Here is a 25,821-nt window from a genome sequence, read left to right on the forward strand (position 1 = left end):
TTGCTATGAGGTCTATTATGGTATTGCTTAGGAGTTCTAGGTGGTTTGTAGGTGCGGAAGGTTACTATGGTGTTATGAGTTTTAATATGCAAATTCTATGGCGTTCTAGGCAGTTAGTAGGTGTGAAATGTTGCTAAGGTGTTGCTATGAGGTTAATTATGGTATTGCTAAGGAGTTGTAGGTGGTTTTGTAGGTGTGGAAGGTTGCTAAGGTGTTGCTATGTGGTTTATTATGGTATTGCTATGGAGTTCTAGCCGGTTTGTAGGTGCGGAAGGTTGCTAGGGTGTTTCTATGGAGCTTATTATGGTATTGGTATGGAGTTCTAGGTGGTTTGTAGGTGTGGAAAGTTGCTAAGGTGTTGCTATGTGGTTTATTATGTTATTGCTGAGTAGTTCTAGGTGGTTAGCGGGTGCGGAAGGTTGCTAAGGTGTTTCTATGGAGCTTATTATGGTATTGCTAAGGTGTTCTAGGTGGTTTTGTAGGTGTGAAGGGTTGCTAAGGTGTTGCTATGAGGTTTATTATGGTATTGCTATGGAGTTCTAGCTGGTTTGTAGGTGTGAAAAGCTGCTAAGGTGTTGCTGTGAGGTCTTTTATGTTATTGCTAAGGTATTCTAGGCAGTTTGTAGGTGTGGAGGGTTGCTAAGGTGTTGCTATGAGATATTTTATAGTATTGCTAAAGAGTTCTAGGCGGTTAGTAGGTGTGGAAGGTTGCTAAGGTGTTGCTATGAGGTCTATTATGGTATTGCTAAAGAGTTTTAGGTGGTTTGTAGGTGCTGAAGGTGGCTAAGGTGTTGCTATGAGGTTTATTATGGTATTTCTAAGGAGCTTTAGATGGTTTGTAGGTGTGGAAGGTTGCTAAGGTGTTGCTATGAGGTTTATTATGGTATTTCTAAGGAGCTTTAGATGGTTTGTAGGTGTGGAAGGTTGCTAAGGTGTTTCTATAAGGTTTATTATGGTATTGCTAAGGAGTTTTAGATGGTTTGTTGGTGTGAAAAGTTGCTACGGTGTTGCTATGAGGTTTATATTGGTATTGCTAAGGTGTTCTAGGTGGTTAGTAGGTGCAGAAGGTTGCTAAGGTGTTTCTGTAAGGTCTATTATGGTATTGCTAAGGAGTTTTAGATGGTTTGTTGGTGTGAAAAGTTGCTACGGTGTTGCTATGAGGTTTATTATGGTATTGCTAAGGTGTTCTAGGTGGTTAGTAGGTGCAGAAGGTTGCTAAGGTGTTTCTGTAAGGTCTATTATGGTATTGCTAAGGAGTTTTAGATGGTTTGTTGGTGTGAAAAGTTGCTAAGGTGTTGCTACAAGGTTTATTATTGTATTGCTAAGGTGTTCTACGTGGTAAGTAGGTGCAGAAGGTTGCTAAGGTGTTGCTATGAGATTTATTATGGTATTGCTAAGGAGTTCTAGGTGGTTAGTGGGTGTGGAAAGTAGCTAAGGTGTTGCTATGAGATTTATTATGGTATTGCTAAAGAGTTCTAAGAAGGTTTCAGCACCTCGCCTCAAATATAAGCAATAATAATAGTGCAGATAAAAAACAAATCGTAATTTTTGAGAGACCTATTTATTCTTTGTACGTCCTTTTACATTTCTGTTTGGTGTTCAAAAAGTGTCAGGCCTTGATTTTAAGTTGATGAAAATAGGGGCATTGTTTTACTTTAAAATTATTGAAAATATGGCAATTTGAGAATTTAACTCACCTTTTTTTCCATTTAGATAAGAGTCTGTGTGCATTTCCTGTTTTTAAGTTGTATAAACAGTGAAGTAAAAGACAATACCTGAGATGAAGATACAGAAACCTGACTTGTAGAGCGTGACTGAAGACACCATTACCAGCACGTCCGCAAAACACAGACACACACACACACACACAATGAGTGAGCTATTAGAAAGCAGGGAAATCATACGTGGCGAAAACAGGCCTGAGGCACATCCTATTCTCTTACCTAAACTGACAGATTAAACCAATAGCTGCATGTGTTGTAGTTTACAGATGTAGCATGGACAGCATGAGGTTTAATTTAACATGTTCAGCCTTATAGCTGATGTGGTGTGAATTAAAGTTTGACTTATAACCTATCCTGCATGATTGTGGTACAAAATGATAAATGATACCTCAAATCGCTCTGTTTGTTGAAGGAAGATGTTTTATTGCTTTTCTTAGTGATCAAATTACGCATTTTGCCTGGCAGTCAGTAAAAAAATCCCTTAGACTTACATTGAGGGAAGGACCTGAGCCACCCAGAACTTCCTAGAATAGTGGCAACAAGGCAAGAAACACTCATTTTTTTTTTTTTTTTTTTTACAAAAAAATATAATAATGTTATTATCATTATGTATAAAGTACAAAAAAAAGTCTAAGCAAAATTGTACAAATATAATAATATAATATATAATATATATAAAATATAAACTAATTACCTACCTGCTATTACCTGTTTTGTGTATTTTTCATAATTTTATCTTTAGTATGAGTACACAACATACTAAACTGAAGATAAAAGTGTTAATTTGTCCTAAAGTACTGATTATATTTTGAAAGGTTCATATACAATACATGACCATAAACTATTCATAAACTTGGATCAAAATCTTGCCATGAGGAATGTTTGCCGAAAGTGTTTGTGTGACTGAGTCTTTCCACTAACAGCCACTCACATGTCATTCCTGTCCTATGCAGCGAAACAAGATTTATATCTTCCTGAAGAATTGACGATTTAATTCCCATTTCAGCATCAGGGGGAAAACATTGTGCCAGAAAGCGTTTGAACACTTGTCATTGCGTTGAATTTGCGAATAAATCCTGCAAGAGTTTTCCCAGAATTAACTTCACTTTTCCAAGCCATTTTTGCAATTACTTGTAATCAACTGGTCCCGAGGTGATATTAGGGGATGTATGAAGTCAGTTCCCCTCAAGATCACACAGGTGTAGTTCATCACATTAGCTATGAACATCATCTAGAGCGTTTCACAACCAGAAAGTGCATCTATACTGTTTGTATTGAGTATATCTATAATTTTATCAACATAAACAAGCTTGAAAGAAACTCTTGTACTGTCTTTTTTAAAAAACTGCCATTTGTTTTGCTATTTCCTTATGTAATGCTATGACACTGAGACATTTTAGGTGTGGCTTAAATGTGCAAACACTTACAGGCCTATAACAACAATAACAGTAACTACAATAACTATGCTTAAACACATATCAGAAGCAATAAATCATAACTATTTTCATGTGATTACAGTAAATGACCACTAATTATGTTAGTAATACTCAGCTAAATGTTTTTATTTTGTCTGTTTTTGTATATTTTTTTATAATACACATTTTCTACTCTAAGTTTAAACATATTTTGGAAGAAATCCGAAGTACGTGTATTTAAAACAATAATCATAACAACACCACAGTATAAACAACTCTGCAAGTGTACCAACGAGCAGCCGAGTGAGGGTGCAATGCTGCTTGTATTTATTTTCTACGGTCCACCTTAAGAGCGCTCCTGTGTTTATGATTTCCTGAAAACTTTTCCAACCAATCACAAAGCGTCCAGCGTACCTGCCTAGCGCTGTCGCGCTTCTGGTTGGTCGACGCTCAGAACTCTCAGCCAATCTGCTGCTTGCAAGCGCTGTTTGGAGCCACTAGAGAATGACAGGTCGAAAAAAAACAAAAAAGGAAGAAGGAAAATTTGTTCAGCTCACGCCATTGCCATTCGCCGTAACTTTCGGAAACTTTTCGCCTTCATTTTAAGCTGCTTTCGGTCTCAAGAACCGACGCCGACAGGACTTACATCTGGACCGGACATATTCGCCTCTTGTTTGTGTACATGTGAGAGGATTTACCAGAATAACGCACACTTTCGGCGACATTTAAAGGAAACTGAGGGGATTTTATATGCTAGTCATATTTTAGACACTTCTCAGAGACTCCAGACAACCATGTCGGGGGGTATCGGTATATATGCGGTCAAGAAACGGAAGAAGCCCGTTCAGAAAATGTAAGTTTTTGTGGGAACTCTCACGTTCAAGTTCAAACCGCGCTCGCGTCTGGCGCTTCAAGGTTATGTATACAATGTAACACAATTTCGAACGTCTATGTAATGTTTCACTGTAACATTATGACTATAGAATGGAGCGTGCGTTCCATTCAGCAAATGCTACAGTGTGTCATTTACTGTACAGAACGTTCTGAACTCTTTTTGAAGGTGACTTATTATTTACATTACATATGATATCTTAAAACTAAACTTACGTTTCATATATAACTAACTATATGAATCTATCTATCGATATATATATATATATATATATATATATATATATATATATATATGTCTGTGTGTGTGTGTGTGTACGTACGTACGTACGTATGTATGTATGTATGTATATTATTATGCATATACATAATTAAGCTTATGAACAAATGTTTTGGTTTGCAAAATGACTCCCTGAGGTGATTTCTGACTTTATTATGAATCCCGGGAGGGTTTCATTTGCTGTAAAAACAAGCAAAAATGTCAAATTTAAAACTAAAAGTTTAACTTCTTCCCATATCACCGTGGTTTCATAGTCACAACCACTTTGTTTTCTGCCAGTTGCACTTAAGACATTTGAGTCACCAAACTGAGTAAAAGTGACAATTGCTGCGAATAATTTGATGGCTGGAAACAACGTTGTTGTATAATGATGAAAACATTGTGCTTGTTGAATCACAAACAAAAGAGAGTCTAAATTTGACCCAGTTCTGTATCCGTCGGGACACCTTAAGATTCTGGCTTGGTGTGTATAGTTCTGGGTCTGGCATGGAAATAGTACTCTTGTATTAATCATAATCAAGTTGAGAGTTGGCGGCGCTCTCACGCGATGCTTACACGAGGGAGGGGTGAGCCGGGGGGAGTATGTTATTGTAATCTGATATAGTCTTTTTTCACATCATGAGAACACAGATTTTTTTTTTTTTTTTTTTTTTTTCAAACTTTTTCCTTTTTTTTTACTCGCTCCCCCTCCTCAAATTAACATATTTTTAAGTCACGCAAACTCTTACGCAACTGTGGTGGAACTGGCTGAAAAGCCAAAGCACGCCTTTGAGTTGTTGTAGGAGCTTGCTGATACTCTACTTTCAAGATTTTGCAGATAGTTTGGTTGGGGAAAATTGCAGTTGTCTTGGAGAATGACTTTGTGGGAGCAGGCATATGCTTAATGCATAACTTCTGTTGCACTGAAACATGGATATGTGTCACTTCTAGAACAATAACTTTCCTTTTCTTTATGTAGAGCTTTCTCGCTTTACATTTACAGTGTTCATGTTACCTATATTGCATGCAAATACAATGGAGCACAACAGCAGGGATGCTAACAAAGCAGATGCACAGGAGTTTCATTTTAAGTATACTGTAAAAGCAGCTTGTCAGGTGGTCTAAATGTTACCAAATAGTTTTTTTTAAGCACAAGTCAGTGAAACTATATAGACAGAAGGTGGCAACTTGTTGATATAATGTCAGTATACAATTAGAGGTAGATAATTAGTTTTGAGCAAAAATAATTAGCGATATTCACACTGTTTTAGCTTAATTTGCTTTTCAGTTTCAGGGTACCAATAAGTATATGCTGTTATTTTAATAGCTGCAATTGCATATGTAAGAAAAAAACATAAAAATACATTTGCGTTTCCATTTCTATCGCAAAACAACTAGTAATATTTTATTACTAAGGTTCCCATACTGCTACATTTGATCAAAATATTACAACATGTATTAAAAATTGGTTTGGCATATCAATTTTCAGATGTAAACATATATCAATATTTAATGTCCACAAATAAGATGTATGCAGAAGTACTTACATTAAAATGAACACTTATTTTACATAATTTTATAACAAAAATATGTGATTCCGGTTGACAATGTGATTGAAGCTTTTGTCAGTCTGCCCATTTGGCCAATTAATGACTTTTCCGCTACACATGGTTATGTTATTAATAGTGTCTGAACTTTTATTGGTTTATTTAGATAGGGGCATACAAAAACACAATTTCAGCCAAAAAAGCGTTTTACATAGAATATAGCATATGCTAATGTGCATATCAGGTTTGTAAATATCAGGTTAAAATGACCCTTATGGTACCAACTACATATTTTCACAGCGTACTTAAGTAATCCTGCAACATGAGCACTAATGTAAAGTGTGACTGTTTATTTCCCAGTCATTTTGTTTTAGGTTTTAGGTTTATTACTAATTTATATCACTTAATTTCAACTGGGACTTTTCAGCATCTCAACGGCAGGTTGAGAAAGTCAGCGTGACTTTAAAATAGTTTGGAAAACTAATGCAGCCTTGCTGAATGAAATCTGTTTTTTACATGAAGAAACTTCCAGACTTTAAACTTTTGAGTGGTAGTGTGCAAATATTTTCCTTAAAAGTCATTTTGTTTTAGGCTTTTTAATGATTTATATTACTTAAGCTGATGGACAGGAGGGATTTGTGTGATAATTTGAGGCAAACTGTCCCATAAGAGTGCAGTGGTGCAGAACCTCATACCTGTTGACAGCCCCGTCAGGCCCACCCACTGGTTTATGTGTATATTATAGTCGTCATTGGCGCAGGAGACGGACGACCTTTGCGTGGTATGTCCGCACTTCAGAATAGCTTCTTACTGGAGCTTGAACTGCAGTGTGTGTTTTAGCGTGCTGATAGACGTCCAAACGAGCCAGTAGGGTGGTGAGGCGCTGGTGCGGCCAAAGACTGCGATTGACACAAAGAGGGTATTGAGAGGGAGTGTAACCAGACTCCTGGCTTCACACCGCCATAGCTGGAAGTTGGAATGCCACAGAACAGTAGAACCTCTCTCTCTCTTTCTCTCTCACTCTAAAGAACCTTGTCAAGATTTCCTCACTTCTAATCTATGCGAAAACAAAAACATAGGCACAAGTAATGAACTGGCTAACCTCACCCTTCTGCTGAAAACAGTTGGAACTTCAACTGGAAGTTTTCAGCATCTCAAAGGCGGGTTGAAAAAGTCAGCATGACTTTGAAATAGTTTGGAAAACTAATGCAGCCTTGCTGAAAGAAATCTGTTTTTTACACGCAAAAAACTTCCAGATTTTAAACTTTTGAACAGTATTGTGCAAATATTTTCCTAACAGTTTAATGTCAAAAACATAGGCGCAAACATTGAACCAATGAAATACCCTCAATCTTTCATTGAAACTTGCAGTTAGAACTTCAAATGGAAGTTTTCAGCATCTCACTGTGGTTTGGAAAACTCAGCATGACACTGAAGTTGTTGGGAGAAATAATGCAGCAAATGCTAACATCTAACAGATGCCTTAAAAGAAAATAGTTGTAAATATGTCGATGTTCATGGCAATATGTAAGTTTCTTTCAAACTGCAAGGTGATTTAATCTGATTTTTTTTGTTACTGAGCAAATGGACCAACCTGAATCTACTCACTTAATATTAAAGGCTCTGGTGATAATTCCATGAAGAGCTTTTAACATTCATGGAACCTTTCCGTTCCACAAAAGGTTCTTTATAGTGGAAAAAGTTCTTCAGATTATTAAAATGTTTTCAACTGTTCATTGAAAGATTCTTTGCAGAACCTAAAATGGTTCTTCTACAGCATTGCTGCGAAAACCCCCTTTAGGAACCTCTATTTTTTAAGAGTGTAAAGCAGTTTTTGGTCTTGAGACTATTTAAAAGAACAGTTGATCCAAAACGAAAATTGTATGATGTTCGCTCTTCTGTGGAACCTAAAAAGAAGATATTTTGAATAATGCATTACCTTTTTTTGGCTGTACAGTGAAAGTATGTTGTTGTGAAGCCCTTTACTTTTGTTGAACACTTTTAAAAATAAAGGTTCTTTATTGACATTAATGGTTCTATGAAGAACCTTGAACATCCATGGAACCTTTCAAATGCAGAAACGATTCTTTGTAATCGAAAAAGGTTTTTTAGATTTTTAAAATGTTCTTCAAAATGGTTCTTTTAGGAGCTGTTTACTGAAAGGTTCTTTGGGGAACCAAAAGTAGTGGTTCTATGGCATCACTGCGAAACACCTGTTTGGAACCTTTGTTTTTAAGAGTGTGTGGATAAGAAAAGGTATTCTTTAAAATATCACCTGGCAAGAAACAGGTTTTAAAAACATCCTTTGTATTCGGCAGAAGAAAGATAGTCATACAGGTGAGTAGACTGTAACTAAGTGATTTGATGATCTTGAATGATGAGTTTTAATAGCTCAATTTACTCCTTTGATCACAACCAAATTGGAAAATGGACCTGAGCTCTGAAGCCAACAGGGTTATTAGCTGTAATTCAAACTTTCTACTGACTAGATCATTATTTAAATACAGATTTGGGTGAATAAGGATCAGCTGGTTTGTTTATTGCTCACATGACCGTCCCGCCTCCAGTCATGATGTAAGGCAGTTTGCACTGACAGAGCGCCTTAGAAAAGGCATGTTTATTGCGCCGTGCCTCCGAGATGGGTATTTCTGGCGCAGGAGCTCGGGTACATTGATACAAGGCTTTGATGTGTGCTGAAAGAAATTTGGGTCAGCACCAGAGCAAAGCGTCCCTCCCCCACATACTAGAGTTTCAGCCTGGCCGTCACTTCAAATACCCACAAATCATGTCTCGAGGAAGGTATGAGGAAAGCAGACACTCGATAATGATGCTGATGTGTCTTCGCTTGGTGAGACAAAGTTTGCAGCAGTGACTCAAGTTTGGTGACAGAACTTGAATGTGTACCCGTTGACCTTAGGAACAAGGTGGTATAGCTAGAAAAAGTTAATATTTAAGAAATAAGACTTGTATGGCTTAATATAACATAAATTATGTTTCTTACTGAAATGTGTAGTAGAAAACCTATGAAAGATTTACATTATGTAAAAAATCCACTTTGTTTTATACATATTTTGGACTATGTGGGGCGCCACTATTTCAATGAGGTAAAATGGTTGCACTCCGTGAGCTACTGGCACTACCTTTTGCCCATATTACCGCAACACAACTCGAAATAAGCAACTTGGAAAATAATATTGAATATGTTTTGTAACTATTGGTTGAAACTTTCAGTCGAAGGGCAACAAGAGAAGCGTTTTACATCTTCGCTGCTTTCCTATTGATAAGAAGAGGAGAAAAGAATGGGAAGATGCTTGTGGACGAATAAAACTTCCTAAAGACCCACGTCTTTGTTCTCTCCACTTCAGCCCTGACGTCTTAGAGGCTTTTAATCGAGCATAGCGACTGAAAGAGCTTACAAACGACAGAGACGGGAAACGCTAGATGCCATTCTGGCAGGATGTAAACATGCCGAAGCTTGCCATGACTCCGCAACCACTAAAGGAGTTTCTCAGTGCAGATTTCACTCAATATCTGGGGGTGTTTAGACTCCTTGTGGGGGAAAAACCAATGGTACGGCATTTGTTTTAAGCCTACATGTATCCATCGCCACCTGCAAGCTCTTTCTGTAGCTGTCATGGTATCAATGTTTTATTTTCAGAGTTTTGTTGCGGTAAAAATAGCAAAAGATAGCACCGGTAGCTCACCGAGTGTGACCGTTTGACTTCATCAAAATAATGGCGCCCCCCAAAGTCTAAAATATGTATAAAACAATGGATTTATTTAAATAGCGTAAATCTTTCATGGGTTTTCTGCTACATATTTTATTCAGAGACATCATTTATGTTAAATTAAGCAATACAAATTGTAATACCCAAGGTTCTCTTTAAAGAAACTATTTCGATTCCTAATTTAGAATCACTTTTTGAATGTATTTTAAAATCTGTTGATGTTACCTGAAATAATAACATTCCCAATCTTGAAACTCTATATTCAATATTACGAATAATTAATATATCTAGTAGCCCTAACTGACCTTTTGGGTCGCAGTGTCTGGCACAGTGCGATGCACTGAATGCATGCCATTGGAGCCAATTTTAGTTCTGTTCTTTTTTTCCGCAACTCGGGTATTTGATCCAAACCAGATGTGGTTGAGCTTCAGCTGAGGTTATCGGGTGGAAAACAACCACAGTTGGCTGAATTTGCCCTTTTCTTTCTGATCTCAGAACTGTTTTCATGTTTTCATGCAAACTGGTAACAGGATGGGGACGAGATTGAAGTAAAAACTCTACCATCAAAAGTTTGGACACATTTCATGGACCTTTTTAATAAATAATGCTTAATTTGTGATATTTTATAAAGACATGATATGTGTACAATACTGTAATAGTTATACTAAAGAATGAGAAGTTGGTCCAAACTTTTAACTGGTGTATAGACACATCTTTCCCTGTAAGAAGGATGTGGAAAAACGATAGATTCACAGGAATGCACCATGGGATTTGTAGTAAAATTTTTCTCAAGCTAGATTGCCAAATGCTTTCAGATTGTTCTTTCTCAGTGTCCTCAGCAAACCTTTCAAGCAACGCAGCACATGCAGACAAAAAAAGCTGTTGTGCAACAGTGACTGCAAACATTTTAAAACCGTCTTTCCAGTGGTTGAGTTTTCAGAACGAGTGCCAAATTTAAAAGGAAAGGAAGGGAAAAGAAAGTCGGTTGTATGTATAGAGAAGAATCAAGGGGAGAGCGAAATACACAGAGAAATGTGCATTAAAAGAGCGAGACGCAGCGAGAACAAAGAGATGAGTCTTCAGATGGTCCTCTGTGTATTCCAGGCAGCATGAGAAACCCTGTTGCATGTTGGGACCTGCATGAGGAAAACAGTCATGATGTCATACCTCATGTGATTAGCCCGAAACACTTGTACACTAGAGAATAGAAGAAAGAATGAGAAATTTCAGATGTTCCCGCTTTAGTGATGTCTTCAATATAAAAAAATCCTTTGCCAACCTCAGCGACCACAGTAAATGTTGGGAGGTCCACATGATCAGAACTCCAATCACTGGATCAGATGTAATTCAGGAGGAATGTCGAAGCTCTACTGCGCGCAATAGGACTTTCCAAACAAATAATCATGGACAATAGACCAATAGAACAAAGCCACCATGTTGGTAATTGCAAACATCGAGGAGCTGAAAACACTTAAAAGGTTTCAGTAGGAAGTTACGGTTAGTTGGTCTGTTAGTGCTGCTAGTGAGGCTTTGTTAAAAGATTATGTGACCATCATGACGGACCCACAAAGACCTCTGAGACCTTGCTTTATTGTCTCCATGTGTTTTGCATTTTGTTAAATTGTTCAAAACAGGACTCAAGAATATATTTAAGTGCTCTATAAATGTTGTCACTGGAATGATGGCAGCATTTCAGTTAATGTTTGCTTTGTTAAATTTCCAATTTAATTTGCAATAATATATGTGACCCTGGATCACCAAACCAGTCATAAGGGTCAGTTTTTCAAAATTGTGATTTATACATCATCTGAAAGCTGAAAGCTGAGTAAATAAGCTTTCCGTTGATGTATGGTTTGTTAGGATAGGACAATATTTGGCAGAGATACAACTATTTGAATACCTGGAATCTGAGGGTGCAAAAAAATCTAAATATTGAGAAAATCCCCTTTAAAGTTGTCCAAATAAAGTTCTTAACAATGTATATTACTAATCAAAAATTAAGTTTTCATATATTTACAGAAGGAATTTTACAAAATATCTTCATGGAACATGATCTTTACTTAATTTCCTAATGATTTTTGCCATAATACAAACAGAAAAGAAAAAGAAACAATAATTTTGACCCTTGTCATGCATTTTTGGCTGTTGCTACAACTATACCCCAGCGACTTAAGACTGGTTTTGTGGTCCAGGGTCACATATGTGAGTTAATAAATAATCTAATAAACCTTGTAATTGTAATTTAAACATTTCAAAAATTCTCATGCATCAAAGAGGTGACAAATGTATTTACGAGAGAATAATAATTCAGACCAATTTAATTAACGTTAGCATGAATTCTGCATGACAAGTCAAGTAAGTCCTGAAAAATAACCTTTTCGAGATCCAAAAAAAACAAGACACACCTGAAAGGATGGATGAAGTTTCATTTTAAAAGCATTTGAGTCAGTTTTGACTTTAAACTGTGACGCATCTAGCTCAGGGATCACGAATGAAGGCCGTTCAGATGACGGAATCTCCTGAGAAATGAAATACTAGGTGAATCAATGCGGCGCCAACAATGGCGAGCCCCTTCGTGTCATTCTAGAGATCTGGAGCTCAGGGCCGAAGGGGAAGGAAGGCTCTTTTGTCCCCGCGGGCTCTTTTTTCGTAGGTTAGTTTTACTTTCTTTCTGGGAAAACATAATTAGGGTCCGGCTCGGATGGCTAGAGTTACCGCTCGTAGTCTTCTGGGCTGGCAGGCAATGAAAAGGCAGTACGAGGTTAAGTTACAGTCATAGTTTTGATGGCCGTGATTCCAGTAAGAGTCCTCAAGCTTAGATAATGGGTTTTATGTCAGAGGCTAGACAGTTGTTTTAGTACTTAGATGGTAAAACTCTGTTTTTATATTTCTGATTTGACATTAACGTCGAGCATCAGCTCTAACGTTTTTAGGGTTTTCCAAGCAGCTGGCTTCGTTGCAGTGCTACTTTATGAATTAATTTGAATCTAGAGAGCAGTTTTGTTTTGAAGACAGTAACTGTGACTCCACAGCGATGGTAGACCGAGCTCTGATTTGCAAAGACCTTTCAGACATCTATGTAATCCTGCAAGCATGCAGGAGAGAAGCCCTCTTAAGGTTTCAATAATTCCGTTCGGAGCTTATAAATCTAAACTCTGTTACTTCCAAGCATCACATACCATGAAACCTCATCGTTATTTAGTTTCCTTTGTTTTTTCAGCATTCACAATAAATGAAAAGTATAACAACAACAAAATCCTCCAGATAATGCAGTGCATCTGGTGAGTTTTGTTTTTTCCAAGCAGAAAGAGCCGAGTAGGACATTGTACCGAAATAATACAAATACATGGCGTCATTATTATACTTTACTTTCAACTCTGGATGGAAATCCTGAGGTTAAATATCTAAAAAATGCTCGCACATCAACCAGTGGACGGAAGGAGCCGGTGCGAGTAGGACATTGTACCAAAATAATACAAAAAAGACTGGCATCATTATTATGCTTTAGTTTCAACTCTGGATGGAAATCCTGAGGTTAAATATCTAAAAAATGCTCACACATCAGCTGTTTAGAATGCCTGGACCTGTTTATACATATTTTAGCTTGCTTTCTACCAAAACAATGATAAGCCAGTTATGAATTGTTTTTATCTTTTGTGTATTATACACAGACACTAATTCTTAGCAGTATCTCTCTTGAATTCTTCCTTGTGGACACTTTCCTTTAAGGTCATAAGATATGTGCATGCTTGTAGAGACTTAGAAGCGTTATAGCTGCAAAAATGGCGTTACAGACCCTAACCTGTTTTTTCCATCAATTTCTTCTCTTTCTCCAGACCCAAACCACCACCACCCGATGGTGTGAAATCCAACCCCTCCAAGCGCCACAGAGACCGGTTGAACAGCGAATTGGACAAGCTGACCAACCTTCTACCCTTCTCAGAAGACGTCCGTGCGCGGCTGGACAAACTTTCAGTGCTTCGACTCAGTGTTGGATACCTGAAGGTCAAGAGCTTCTTCAATGGTGAGATCACAACTTATTTTTCATCTTGGTGATCGCTTTTGCGGTTTCGATCATTTACGACACGGTCAGTTTATCTTTTTTTAGCCTATGTCAAGTTCATGTTTACATATTGGGCCTGTGTTATTTATGGTATTACTGTAAGCAAGGAAGAGAGGACAGGAAATTATGTGGAGAAAAAGGAACATGATCAGGAGATGTCGCAAGTGGTACTGAAACCACATGCAAGTATCACAAATGAATCAAATTATCTGTGCCAACGGTTAAACTTCCACACAATAGTTGTGAATAATAATTTCTTCTCATTAAACTTGGGTTAAATTGATTAATTTCTGCCAAGTGGAGCCAGAGGAAGTGACTTCTGTTTCACTAACACCTCTCACCCTTGATTAAATGACTCTTGGTTTTGAAAAAGCTTCTCAGAATTATGATTCATTCTTTTCCTAATGGTTTTTGGTCTTTGTTCATTTATGTAGCATCTTGAGTAAAGTTCTACTGAATTTGTTTGCACAGTTCACCGCGAGCTCCATGTCACATGAATAATATTCTAAAAACTTGTGACCTCAGCTGACATGTTTGTTATCTCTAGAAATTTCCAAGGGAGCTGATAGATCACATGCTAGTCTGATTTGGGGTACTTAACATAGTTAACTTGCTTGACGTCATAAATTAGACTTGGTTTTCCTTTCATTTTACTTTTTGCTGGCTAAAAGGTTTCGTAAATAATCCACACAGACATTTGTGAGTCCGGGATCTGTTTCTCCGAGTGTTTCAGATCTTTAGCCAGTAAATGCTTGTTTGTTTGTGTGTCTTTAGAGAAGGCTTAGAAAATCATGTCAACATGACCTTGCAAGAAGTGACGTAGGATCTTCTCATGGAATTAATCAAGTTTCTAAGAATAATGTAGAGGGGAACCTCTAAACGGAAGGTTAAATTAAAAGTTCCCAGAACAAAACCATCTGTTATGCCTGTCTAAGAGATACTGGAGTTTTTATTTTCCATAGAAATGCGTTTGTTGATGGATTGTGAAGTGGTCTTGAGTTGAGATTGAGAACAGGATATTGTCCAGAGGACAAAAAGCTGTTTTGCCGATGCAGTCCGATTTGGTGAGATGTAGATATAAAGACTTCATAACGATTGACTGGCTTATCCACTTGTCAAATATAGATTTTGATTGGTCTTCACTAAACACGTACACAGGAAGAAAATAGCCCAGAGTACGTGTTGCCGTCCTTTGTTATCATTGCTAGATGATTGTAATATGACAAGACTTAGGCCTCGCACTCATGTACTTTGCTCATATGACCTTTGATTTAGTTTTTAATGCTGGATATAGTATTGGATTTTGCTGCCATAATTACTGAAGGTGTTTTCCTGTGTAAATAATTACAGCAAACATGTACATTGTTTAAAAAACTTGACCACATTGACCTTTCTTCTCTTACCCAGTCTCAAGTCAGATGTTCTTTATCTTTGACTCCGTTATCTTGTTTTTTTAAACATGATAGTGGCAACAAGCATGTGTCTTTTCTTGAACTCCTTGCTGAGTAAGCGTGGCAGCTATGAAGTGTATGCAGAGAATTCCATTGTTAAAAGACAAAGGGCCTTATGGGAGATATTTTGGGAGTCATCTTGGCACCATCAGTGGGCAAGGAAGACAAACAGGCAAGGTTTGGCATAGAGAGTGCTGAATCAGACTACATGGTGTTCCTGGCATCGTCCTGGACTCCCCACCTTGTTCTGTCATGCTGAGCCTGTCCGAACAAACATGCAGACAGACATTTGGCAGGGAACTTGTCCAGTCTGGATGGGCATTTGAGAGGCACAGTAATAACCTAGTTTAGAGACGGTAGAAATTGTGTTTTTGCAGGACACCAGTGTCATCTCAGAGGTCTCAGACCTGTCATCATTTCACTGCCAGACTAGAACTTCCTTTTCCTGAGGAACTGGCCGTGTATTGTGTGGAAATTCATCAAGTCTTTCCTATCTTCTCCACCGCCCTTTTACATTTTTCATTTGAAATCGGCCTCCAAACAAGCAACCCACCAAAGGCTCGACAGAGCCCCGAATGTGCCAGCCTGCTGCCCCCAGCTAAGCTTCCTTTTATTGTTCTACTAAAATAGCAACAATTAGAAACAGGCATTTGAGAGCGAGCGAGAACAAGACAGCACAGGAAAAGTGAGCAAAGCGTGAAGCAGACGGTCCAAAGAACGGAGGTTATTTTTGACCTGCCCACAAGATTCACAGAGCACTTGTCGCTCTCGAAAGACTGGAAACTAAGATCAAATAAAACATGTTTCTATGCATTTTTTTGTGTGCAACGTCCCTAGTAACCACACGTGTGAAGCAAAGAAACGAGGGCAAAGAGGCCCTACAAGCAGACGGTGTTTGGTGTTGCTGCAGTCTATGCAGCATAAATAAACTGCGACAGACAGGAAGCACAAGGTATTGTGGTAAAACAGAGTCATTTCACAGGTTCTTTGAGAGAGCGAGCAAGGAAGATGAGTGACAGGCATAGTGACAGGAAAAGGGGGAGCACTGGGAGGATATGGTAGACGTATCCAAACAGAGGCGCTAGACAAATTGCCCCCATCCTATCTGTCTTTCCGGCATTGCTCTGTTGTTTTTAACTTCACATCTGCGTTGTGAAGTCCAGTTTATATGCCACTCCTTGGACTGGGTCATATACTTCACTTTCCGTTAATAATTGCTGTAATATCAGGAAATAACATCTTGGGAACTCTTGAGCACTTTATTGCAGTACAGTGAGGAGGCTTGAATTGGCCCAAACCAAGCTATTTTCAATCCTTCTCCAACAGTATTAATTGGATCAAGGCTACGAGTACAGTAACTCCTTTATCAGCTTGTCTATTTTCGTCGCCGGCTATGAAATGCAAAGAGAGGCGTGCCCAAGGCTACGGATTCCACTGTGTCTGGCTTCTAGCAGGTCAGACACCGCCTTTGCAGAGAATAGATCCTCTGTTGGTGTCCTCCCATCATCCAAGGCTGTTGAGATGGAAGGACCTAGAAGGTTGCACTGAGAAAAACCACAAGATTCGGTCCCACGGTGAGATGCACAAATGGGACATTGTGTGAACTCTGTTCCCAGCATGCACTGGGGCCAGGCCATCGTTGTGTATTGATGAGGGTCAGGTCTGGAGGAGTCGCTGCATAGAATGGTCCTTGTCTGAAGTGTAATGTGGTGTGTCATTGGTCTAGCTCGGCTTTGACCTTAGGGATGAATCAACTGGCTTCAAAACTACTTTTGCGGCGCCCAGAGTATGATGGAAAGAGAGACAGGCAGAAAGATTCCTGGAAAGAAAGGTTCATTGTTCCTTATTTTCTTGCTCTTCATCTTTGCCCTTTCAATGTTTAAACAAGTTTTTATGCCTCTACGCTGTTCAAAGCTTTTTGCCCCGTCCTTGTTCTTGCTGCAAATTTCCATTGCGCTCACTCTCCTTCTGTTTTTCTGAACTGCATTTTCTGCGTCTTATCTTAGTAGAGATCACCACGTTCCTGACGGTAAGTAGATGGCAGGGTGAGGGTGGTAGGGCTGAGGGAGGGAAGGGTTAGCGCTCAGAGCCCTGAGGCGTTCCGGCACGCTATGGGGGCACTGCAGATAGTGATGACCTCCAGACCACTTGGGGTCTCATTCATAAAATCTGCTTCAAAAGAAGCACCTCTTTGGGTGGAACTTTTGGTGGCCTTGTCCATCAGCTTTTCTTCTTCCTCTACAAATGTGTACAGTGTTTAGGATGTATCAGAGTTTGTCGGTGATGATACCCTTGTGGGCAGTATGCTGACATATAACATCATTGTGCTGCGGGCATTCCAAGTTCAAATCCCAACTCTAAAACCTTTCCGGATTCCACCCCCCCTCTCTCTCTTCCACTTCGCTTCCTGTCTCCTCTACACTGTCCTATACTAATAAAGCAAAAAAAAAAAAAAAGAGTTTGAAAGTGGCGAGCCGCATAGATTGCATGAATGTCCTCTCCAGAATAAGACTTCGGCAAGGCCACAATTACTGCTTTTCTACCAGGTCTGGTGCCGGAGCCAGAGCCCAATTGGGAATCGGGCTGTGCTTTTCCACTCAAAAAAATCTGGACAGATGTCCAGATCCTGGTTCCGAAACCAGCCCCGAAACCTTGCTGGTCTCGAACAAGGAAACCTATGACTTTAGGATGCGGAGCTTCTGCTACAGACCGCAGTTTGAAGGTCGCCATTTTTAAAACCCAGGTAGTTAACAACATTAAAGGGGTCATAAACTGAGAAACCACAGTTCCCTTGATTTATTTTTTTGACATATAAGAGGTTATTGTATTATAAAAATCTCAAATCTCAAGCTTTGTCATTAATCTAAAAACAGCTTATATTGAAAGCAGTCTGTCAAAACAACAGCTTTTGGAATGTTCTACTCTATGATGTAATAGGTAGATAATCACTGCCTGTTTAGCCCTGCCCACCGATTCCCACATAGCATTTACCAGAGAGGCAAACGTGCAGGTCTACGCAGAAACAAAACGATTAAGATGGCTCTGAAAACAACAGGATGATCTGCAGTGCCAATTTGTGGGGAAAAAACAGTCTTTGCATTGCCTTCTGATCCGATCATTAGGAAAGAGAGGATGAACTTTATTTATTTAATGGGGCTTTTGCCTTTTTTTATAGGACAGTTGAGAGCAGACAGGAAAGCACTGGGTGAAGAGAGGGGGGTGGGATCGGCAAAGGACCTCAAGACGGGAATCGAACTCGGGTTGCTGGCAGTACACTCGCGCTATATGTCGGCACACTAACCGCTGGTGTCGGTGCTGACAATGAACCTTATTTTTAATTAAGTTCCAGACTTCGTCAGTAAGAACTCGATCCTTTGTTAACTTAATTTCACCGTGGATTTGTTTACAATTACCCATAGCGTCAGCAATGCAGCGCTCATTCTCTTATTTTAGGAAACCAAGGTTATGTTAGTAACTGGAGCGACACAATTCAATGTGGGATTTTCAAAGACGATGCTATCACTTTTAGTGATGTCGCAATAAAAGTGTGAGTAACTGTCTTCATTACGTGGTCACTATTGCTTTGTCTCTTCTTACAGATTGTCTGATATTTAAGTACTTTAAGCCTAAATCACAGTGGCATCCATCTATGAGGAATGAATGTATGCTGTTAGCCAATCATAGCAGTGGGCATTTACTTCTGCGTCTACAATCCACCACACCTATTCAAACAGAGCGTTCTGCTGAGGGAGGTTGAAAGCAGGACAGAAAATAGCCTGTTACGTCTATTATGATGTTTTTTATGTAAAAATCCTGATAACATTATAAGTGGACCTCAGAGAACAGTACAAAATAAAAAAACAAAAACAGTTCATGACCTTTAACACAATAAATATGTCAGTTCAGCAGTGGTCGGCAGAACAAAACAGCACTGTCCTTCCAAGAGATAACAAGCGATTCCAGGCAGAAGAAGCCGCTTCTGAATGAGTGCCACTCTTGGACGAGCACCAGCTTCTGTGGAAAAGCGGTAAATGTGTTGATCATCATTTCTCAACCCAATCTTGATTGGACAAGTAAGAGCTTTCCGTCAAACAGGAAGCTGCATCCTTTTGGTAATAGCACAGTTTTTGGTCAATCACCAACAAGAGCCTCATGCTGGTTAGTCTTGCATAAGGAAAGATGGTCCTTATCCTGTTTTATACCCTGTGTAGGTTTTTTAGATTGTATTAACCCTTTCTGTATTTAACCGTCAACTGCGTGAGCAGGCTTCTTGCGTTTTGTCTGAGGAATGTGAGTGGTTGTCAAAACGTTGGTTTCTGTTTTCCTTCTTACCTTGTTTATGACAGACGGAGTGGCAGAGCAGCCAAGAAAATGGAACAAAAATGCTTCTACGTCTTTTTTAAACCTCACTATTCCTAAATCCTGTCAACTCTGGTTGGACCTCCAGTACTCACACCTGATTTCATTTTTTAAGGCTATGAAAGCAACATACACTATTGTCCTGCTTGAGGTTTTGTTTTCCCTGCCCTTATTTGTGTTTGGTTTTTTCTGTCTCCTATTGTCCTCGGTCAGAAAAGTTCGTCTGCCCTTTCTTTTGTTGATGGGAGACAAGACAGATGGACTCAGAACATCAATATTTGTGTTGGCATGAGTCAGTGGAGACTAACACCAGAGGCTTCGGAAAGTAAGAACAGAGAGAGGAAAGACGAGGGCCTCTCTCACTCCCTCGCATCAGCTGCGCAGTTTTCTGTTCTTCTTACCGCCGGATGACCCGACCTGCCGCGTTTCTGAATGCGAGAGCGTGCTTTGGTCGGCCTCTTTTTTTTGCCCTTTGATGTGAGCGTTTAGTCATCAGTCTCGCCACAGAACAACAATCCCAGCGGGGGTCTCAATTCTGAGCTTGTACATGCACAGGTTTACATTACGCCCTGTTACTTTGATGTACTAATTCAAGAGAAAAATGCGTTTATCTTGGTCTTGCAGGACTACAGGCCTGATTTAACTTTGGCAATACATTCTTCTTTGGAATGTATCCAACCAACCACACTAGGTAAACGCAAGATATAGAGGCATTGTTGCATTATTTAAAAGTGTAGTTTGTGTTTTATGTTTATGTATGGGGGTACATACGTCACGATTCAATACATACCGATGCACCTTGATACCATGTACTCAGATGTATGAGATAAATCAACCTAGTACTCCAGTTGTCAAGAGTGCTTATGTTTTTAATTTGGTAAAGCCAGTGGGTTTTTGATAGTTCTGATTGCTGAGTTACCTTTTTAACACTTGCAGAGACATACCCATCTTGACATGGCTACGTTCCTGAGACACTCATCTGAAATACCATGATAATAAGGCTCTTTGTAGCTGTGTTGCCTAAGGTAATTCTCATTCAGGTGATGCTGTCTCTATTTATATCCTGGCACACGTAACCTCTGTTACCCAGTAGCACTCGTATGCAAACCAGGTCGCCCACTAATATGAAACCAAACTTTTTCATCATTCAAATTCACAGCGTTTCTTTTTTGTGGCCCATTGTTTATATACCCATCTTTCTAAAGCATGACTTGCACGCATGGCGGCTTTTTCTTCGCTTTTTGTTACTGCCTTGCAAGTCACAACCACACGTGGTTAAAACGCACTGTTTTTACACCCACTAAAAAGGAGAAATAGTAAAGCTGCAGCGCTAACTCAATGGGGCTCTCGAAGGCTCACAACACGAAAACAACAAATGCTGCAGTGTTCCCCCACACTTGAGGTGGCGATAGCATCAACAAGCATGCCTATCAGCAACACAAGATGGAGCTTTTAAGATCATCACAGTCAAAACACAGAACTTGGCTACTCAAGTGGAGACAGGCCCAAGAATGATAAAGAGCCAGCATAACTTCTTCCTTTTGAGAGAGAAGGCTGGAAAGAAAGGTACCATAATGCTTTGGTAGTCACTGGAAATAAATGAATGTGTCATGTGAATTAAAAATAGTAATTGGGTTGTCTTTATACTAAAATTTAGTTTCAACCAATTAAATTAAAACACAACTTTTAGTCAGAACTTGGGTATTGAATTGAGTTTGTTCTCTATACTACAAATGCTTTTTTAAAGTTGCTTTAACATCAGTTTGGTGTCAAAGTGCAAGCACTTTTTATATCCCTATTCCGTGACATCTTTCAGAGGTGATTAATGTGTAAGCAGTGATGAGTAATCACCTAATTCCAGGTTGTAGCACTCTTCAAACAGACTGTATCATGCAGACCTAGAGCGGTAATTTGTGTTATGTTGCGCACAGCACCAAACAGCTTGTTTTCTTCATAGTGTGCATGAGACTCACGTATGATTCACTGGGCTTGAGAGTCAGTGTAGATCTGTCACCAGATGTTAGCGGCTAAGCGTTTTGCTGGCTTGCGGCTACTCCTCGCCTCATGCTGTGATTTTCATGGTTTTTCCCGCTAAAACACAATGCTACACAGTAGATTTGGGCCTGCTCCAATAGATGTGAGCCAAGGTTAGTAGGGAAGTGGCTAGATTGAGGTGGGGTGGGGGGGAAGAAAAAATCATGACTCATTTTCATGCTATCACTCATTTTGCTAAGTGCGATGGTAACGGAAATGGCTAAACCAAAAATGCAGGGTGGTTAGCCCTCAGCGTTATGAAAGTTTACTGCAGTAGCCTTGCATAGTAACCATCTATCTGTTAAACAGTTTTTGTACACGTACCACATTGAAGGAACTTGAAATACCATATACAGAAAATGAATATGATACCCATTCATATGATTTTTATAAGTTACTCCATGGTATTTCCAAGAATACTATGGCTCTACCATGCTACCTGCCCAAAAATACCAATGTTATTACCACAGTACTTTCTTTTAAAGGACTCTTTACACACTAACAAAACTAACTACCACTGTGATTGTTCTGAACAAGGTACCATATACCATCCCATAAAACCAAAAAACATTACGTTACTATGGTTAAACCATGTTAACCACAAATTAACCATGGTTTTGCTACACTAACCATAGTTTAACCAAGGTGTTTGCATTAAAACTGCGGTTGTACAAATGATAATTAACGTGCCAAAACACTTTTCCTATAGTAAAACCATGGTTAATTTTCATAAGAGATGATATTTTGGTCATGTACCATATCAAACTATAGTTTGTTGAATTATATGAAATAACTTGGAATACTATATAAATGAATTTGATACCTATTCATATGGTTTTTATAAGTTACTCCACAGTATTTCCAAGAAAACCACAATACATGCCCAAAATACCATGGTGTTATCACAGTACTTTCTTGTAAAGGACTCTTTACATGCTAACAAAAACGGACTGCCACCATGATTGTTTTAGACAAGGTACCTTAGTAATACTATCCCTTATGAAAATTAACCATTGATTTTACTTTAAATAAAGTCATGGTTACTATAGGTAAACCTTCCTACCACAAATTAACCATGGTTTTGCTACACTACCCATAGTATAAATAAGGTATTTGTAGTAAAACTGTGGTTAGACAAATGGTAATCAAACCGCCAAAAGCTACTCTAGTTACTACACATTTCCTATAGTAAAATCATGGTTAATTTTTGTAAGAGATGATATTTTGGACATGTACCATATCAAACTATAGTTCATTGAATTATCTGAAGTACCATATGAATATGATACCATGGTATTGCCAAGAAAACAATGGCACTACCATGGCACATGACAAAATAACATGTTATTTCCATAGTATTTTTTTTTTTTTTAAATTATCACTTACTTACAAAAATGCCCTATGGTACCACCATGGAGGTTTTTGTACCATGGTAATACCATGGTATTTTCTATTCTTGAAAGTATAATGGAGTACCATATAAGAAACCCGTAGTAATCACAGTACCAAAGTTCTGCCATAACTGTACCACAATACTGACACATTATCTGAGAAGTTTTTTTCCCCAAAATACCATATTATAGTCATTGTTACTATAACAAGTTTCTACAGTTAGTGTGACAGTGGTAAAACCATAGTGTATTTGCATAAGGCTGATGTCCTCAACCACCAAAGGCTGTCAGTATGTCACATGATCAAGTGGTGAATCTCTTGAAAGTTGGGGGTTTTTTATGATGTGCCGTGATAGCCTGAGGCGGTTAGCCTGACAGCTTTTTCGATTCTTAATCTTGAACTTTGATGTGCTTACACATGTGTTGGAACGTGCACGGTTTGATCACTTGGCATCCTAACCAGGGGAAACCTGTTAAACGTGTTGCTTAATTTCCTCTGTGTACACAGGAAGTACTCTTTGTTCAGAAACAGAAGGTGAGAGAGCAAAAGAAAGTCTTTAAAAGCTTTGAGCAGTCTTCATTTGCTTAGCAAACTAGCACTAAACAGTACAGTACTAGCTCTGAGGTATACAGTATAGCAGGATTGTTGCAACACTGTGGTTGGTTGCATATCTATTCTCTTCATATTGCCCGAAGGGAAACGTTAGTCAGTGTGTGCGGCAGACTGCCATACATCTGCAGTCATCAATCCACAACTTCTTCTTCTCCTCTCACCTGCATGCTACCTTTCCACCTTTGCTACCTATCTGTCTGTGTTCCCTCCATCACAAAAATGTTCCTTGTCCTTTTTTTGCACCTCATCCACCTCAGATTCTTCACATTGAAGCCACATGGAACGGACAGAAAGAGTGACCGGGATGAAAGACCTAGAGAAACTCAAAAAGGAAGGGGAGGCCTTTTGTTGGGATGATCAGCATTATCTGGGGTTTTTAAAGAGGAAAAAGATGTTTCCTGATACTCTTCCACTTTGGCTCAGACCTGAAATATGATCAAGACGTCCAAGTTCACCAGTTCCCTTCCATTTTTTTTAACATAGCTCTCAGAAATAAGGATGTGATTCTCGACTTGCAGAAACAAAACTGTTTCAACGCAACAGAGAAGCAAATATTATCTTTTTAATTTACCCTCTTAGGAAGCTGTGTTTTGTAACATGCTAACTGGTTTTTAGCTGGTCATTGTAGCATGTACAAGCAAACTTAGACCACCGACATATGACCTCAGGGCAGTCAGGCTGGTTCTTGACAGATGGTGGCTGGTCAAACAAGGTCATCACATCGATTTTGGACCAGCTAGCATTTTCCACTTTAAACTAGATTTTCCAACAGGCCTAATTTAGCCTGCTTGTTTGCTTATCACTTGGCGACATCAGTTGCTTTTATCCTGAGTGACTTTGCAATTGCAATGATGTTATATCTGAGGCAGTTAGAAATTAGTCTCGTTCAGCTTAGTACTTTTCAGTGCATGTGGTGACCTTGTTTCAGACCGACCCGGCAAACTTTGCGCTATCACTTCAGCAACTTCATAATTAGGCTGCTTCAGGGGCATTTCCGACGAGGATGCAAGGAAGGTGGTGCCTCCTCAAAATACTGGATAAGAAAAAACATTTTAGTACAAAAATAATACAAAATATTACATTGAAGAGTGCGTAAATCACTTGTTTTTCTAAAAAAAAAAAACATTGTCCAACAGCTGCGTTTCCATTACCCTTCAAATTGTGCAAATTGAAATGGAAACACGTCAATGCAAAAAAAACTCCCATATATTGCAAAACGCTGGAATGAGGTGGGTTTTCAGGCAATTCGAAAAATAAATATTTTGCAAAACTGCAATTGAAACATTTTTCCGCATTTACAGGTCGTATGGCATATGTAAAATGTCATATGATCATTCTTCAATGTACTATAAACTCCAAGAAACACTTGAGGTGTATAAGGGGCCATTAATGTTTAGACCATTTACACTGCACACTTCTGTGGCGTGTTACTGCACTGACACGGCCACTGGAGCTGATCACGGCCACTCAGTTTGAAGCGGCTCTCCGTGCTGCTTCTGTAAAGATACACACATATGCATCCTTCGATTAAATATTGGCAAAATTTGTCAAAATCCCAACAAAATCCATTGGCGTGACTTATCACGAGAGGAAAAAAATGTATTGGCATAACATAGGTTAATGGAAACACAGTCATTTCGCAATACTTTTTTATCGACATTTATAAAATATCGCCAGAGTTTTAAAATCTGTAATTGAAATGCTCCTACTGACACCAGCAGGTAAAGTTACAGTGAAAGTCTTTGTCTTTTTTTTTTTTTTTTAAGATTTATTTTTTGGCATTTTTGCCTTTATTAGGATAGGACAAATCAGAACTGACAGGAAGCGAAGTGGGAGAGAGATTGGGATGGGATCGGGAAAGGTCCTCGAGTTGGGATTCGAACTCGGGACGTCCGTAGTCGGCACTGTATGTCGGCACGCTGCCCACAAGGCTATTGGCACTGGCAGAGACCATTGAGTTTTAACAGATTGCCTACAGCCTGCGGTGAGCTTGGTGGGGGAAGAATGAATGAGAATGAATGGGGGAAAATCACGTGGGAGGAGGCAATGCTTCCATCTCGATATGATTGGATATGGCTAGTTATGTTCGGCTGTGATTTGTTCACGCGATAAATCCCGCCTCTTGTGTTCATGCGCATTCCACATTCGCGAATCATTCTGAATGAACGATGTAATGGCGTTAACGGGAAGACTAATTTAAGAAAGTTAGTAAACAACCCCACACACTTAGATATAACCACTTTGTTATGTCAAAATAAGACTTAGAATGGCATGAAAACATGATCTGTGGGAGTTTTTGGTGAGTAGTCAGCTTGATGAAATTTAAAGTAAATTTCCATGTCTGTG

At 39.0% G+C, this 25,821-nt stretch overlaps 1 protein-coding gene across 1 annotated transcript in view; it reads left to right on the forward strand.

Annotated features, from left to right (window-relative positions):
- Positions 1-3,681: 3,681 nt before the first annotated feature.
- The window catches only part of ahr2 (aryl hydrocarbon receptor 2), a 69,783-nt gene continuing 47,643 nt past the window's right edge, over positions 3,682-25,821 (forward strand). The window contains 2 exon segments of the mRNA XM_051095053.1: positions 3,682-3,992; positions 13,401-13,588. Coding sequence (XP_050951010.1) covers positions 3,934-3,992; positions 13,401-13,588 — 247 coding nt within the window. The 5' untranslated portion in view covers positions 3,682-3,933.

This window comes from Labeo rohita, chromosome 22 (assembly GCF_022985175.1).
Source record: "Labeo rohita strain BAU-BD-2019 chromosome 22, IGBB_LRoh.1.0, whole genome shotgun sequence".
NCBI lineage: Eukaryota > Metazoa > Chordata > Actinopteri > Cypriniformes > Cyprinidae > Labeo > Labeo rohita.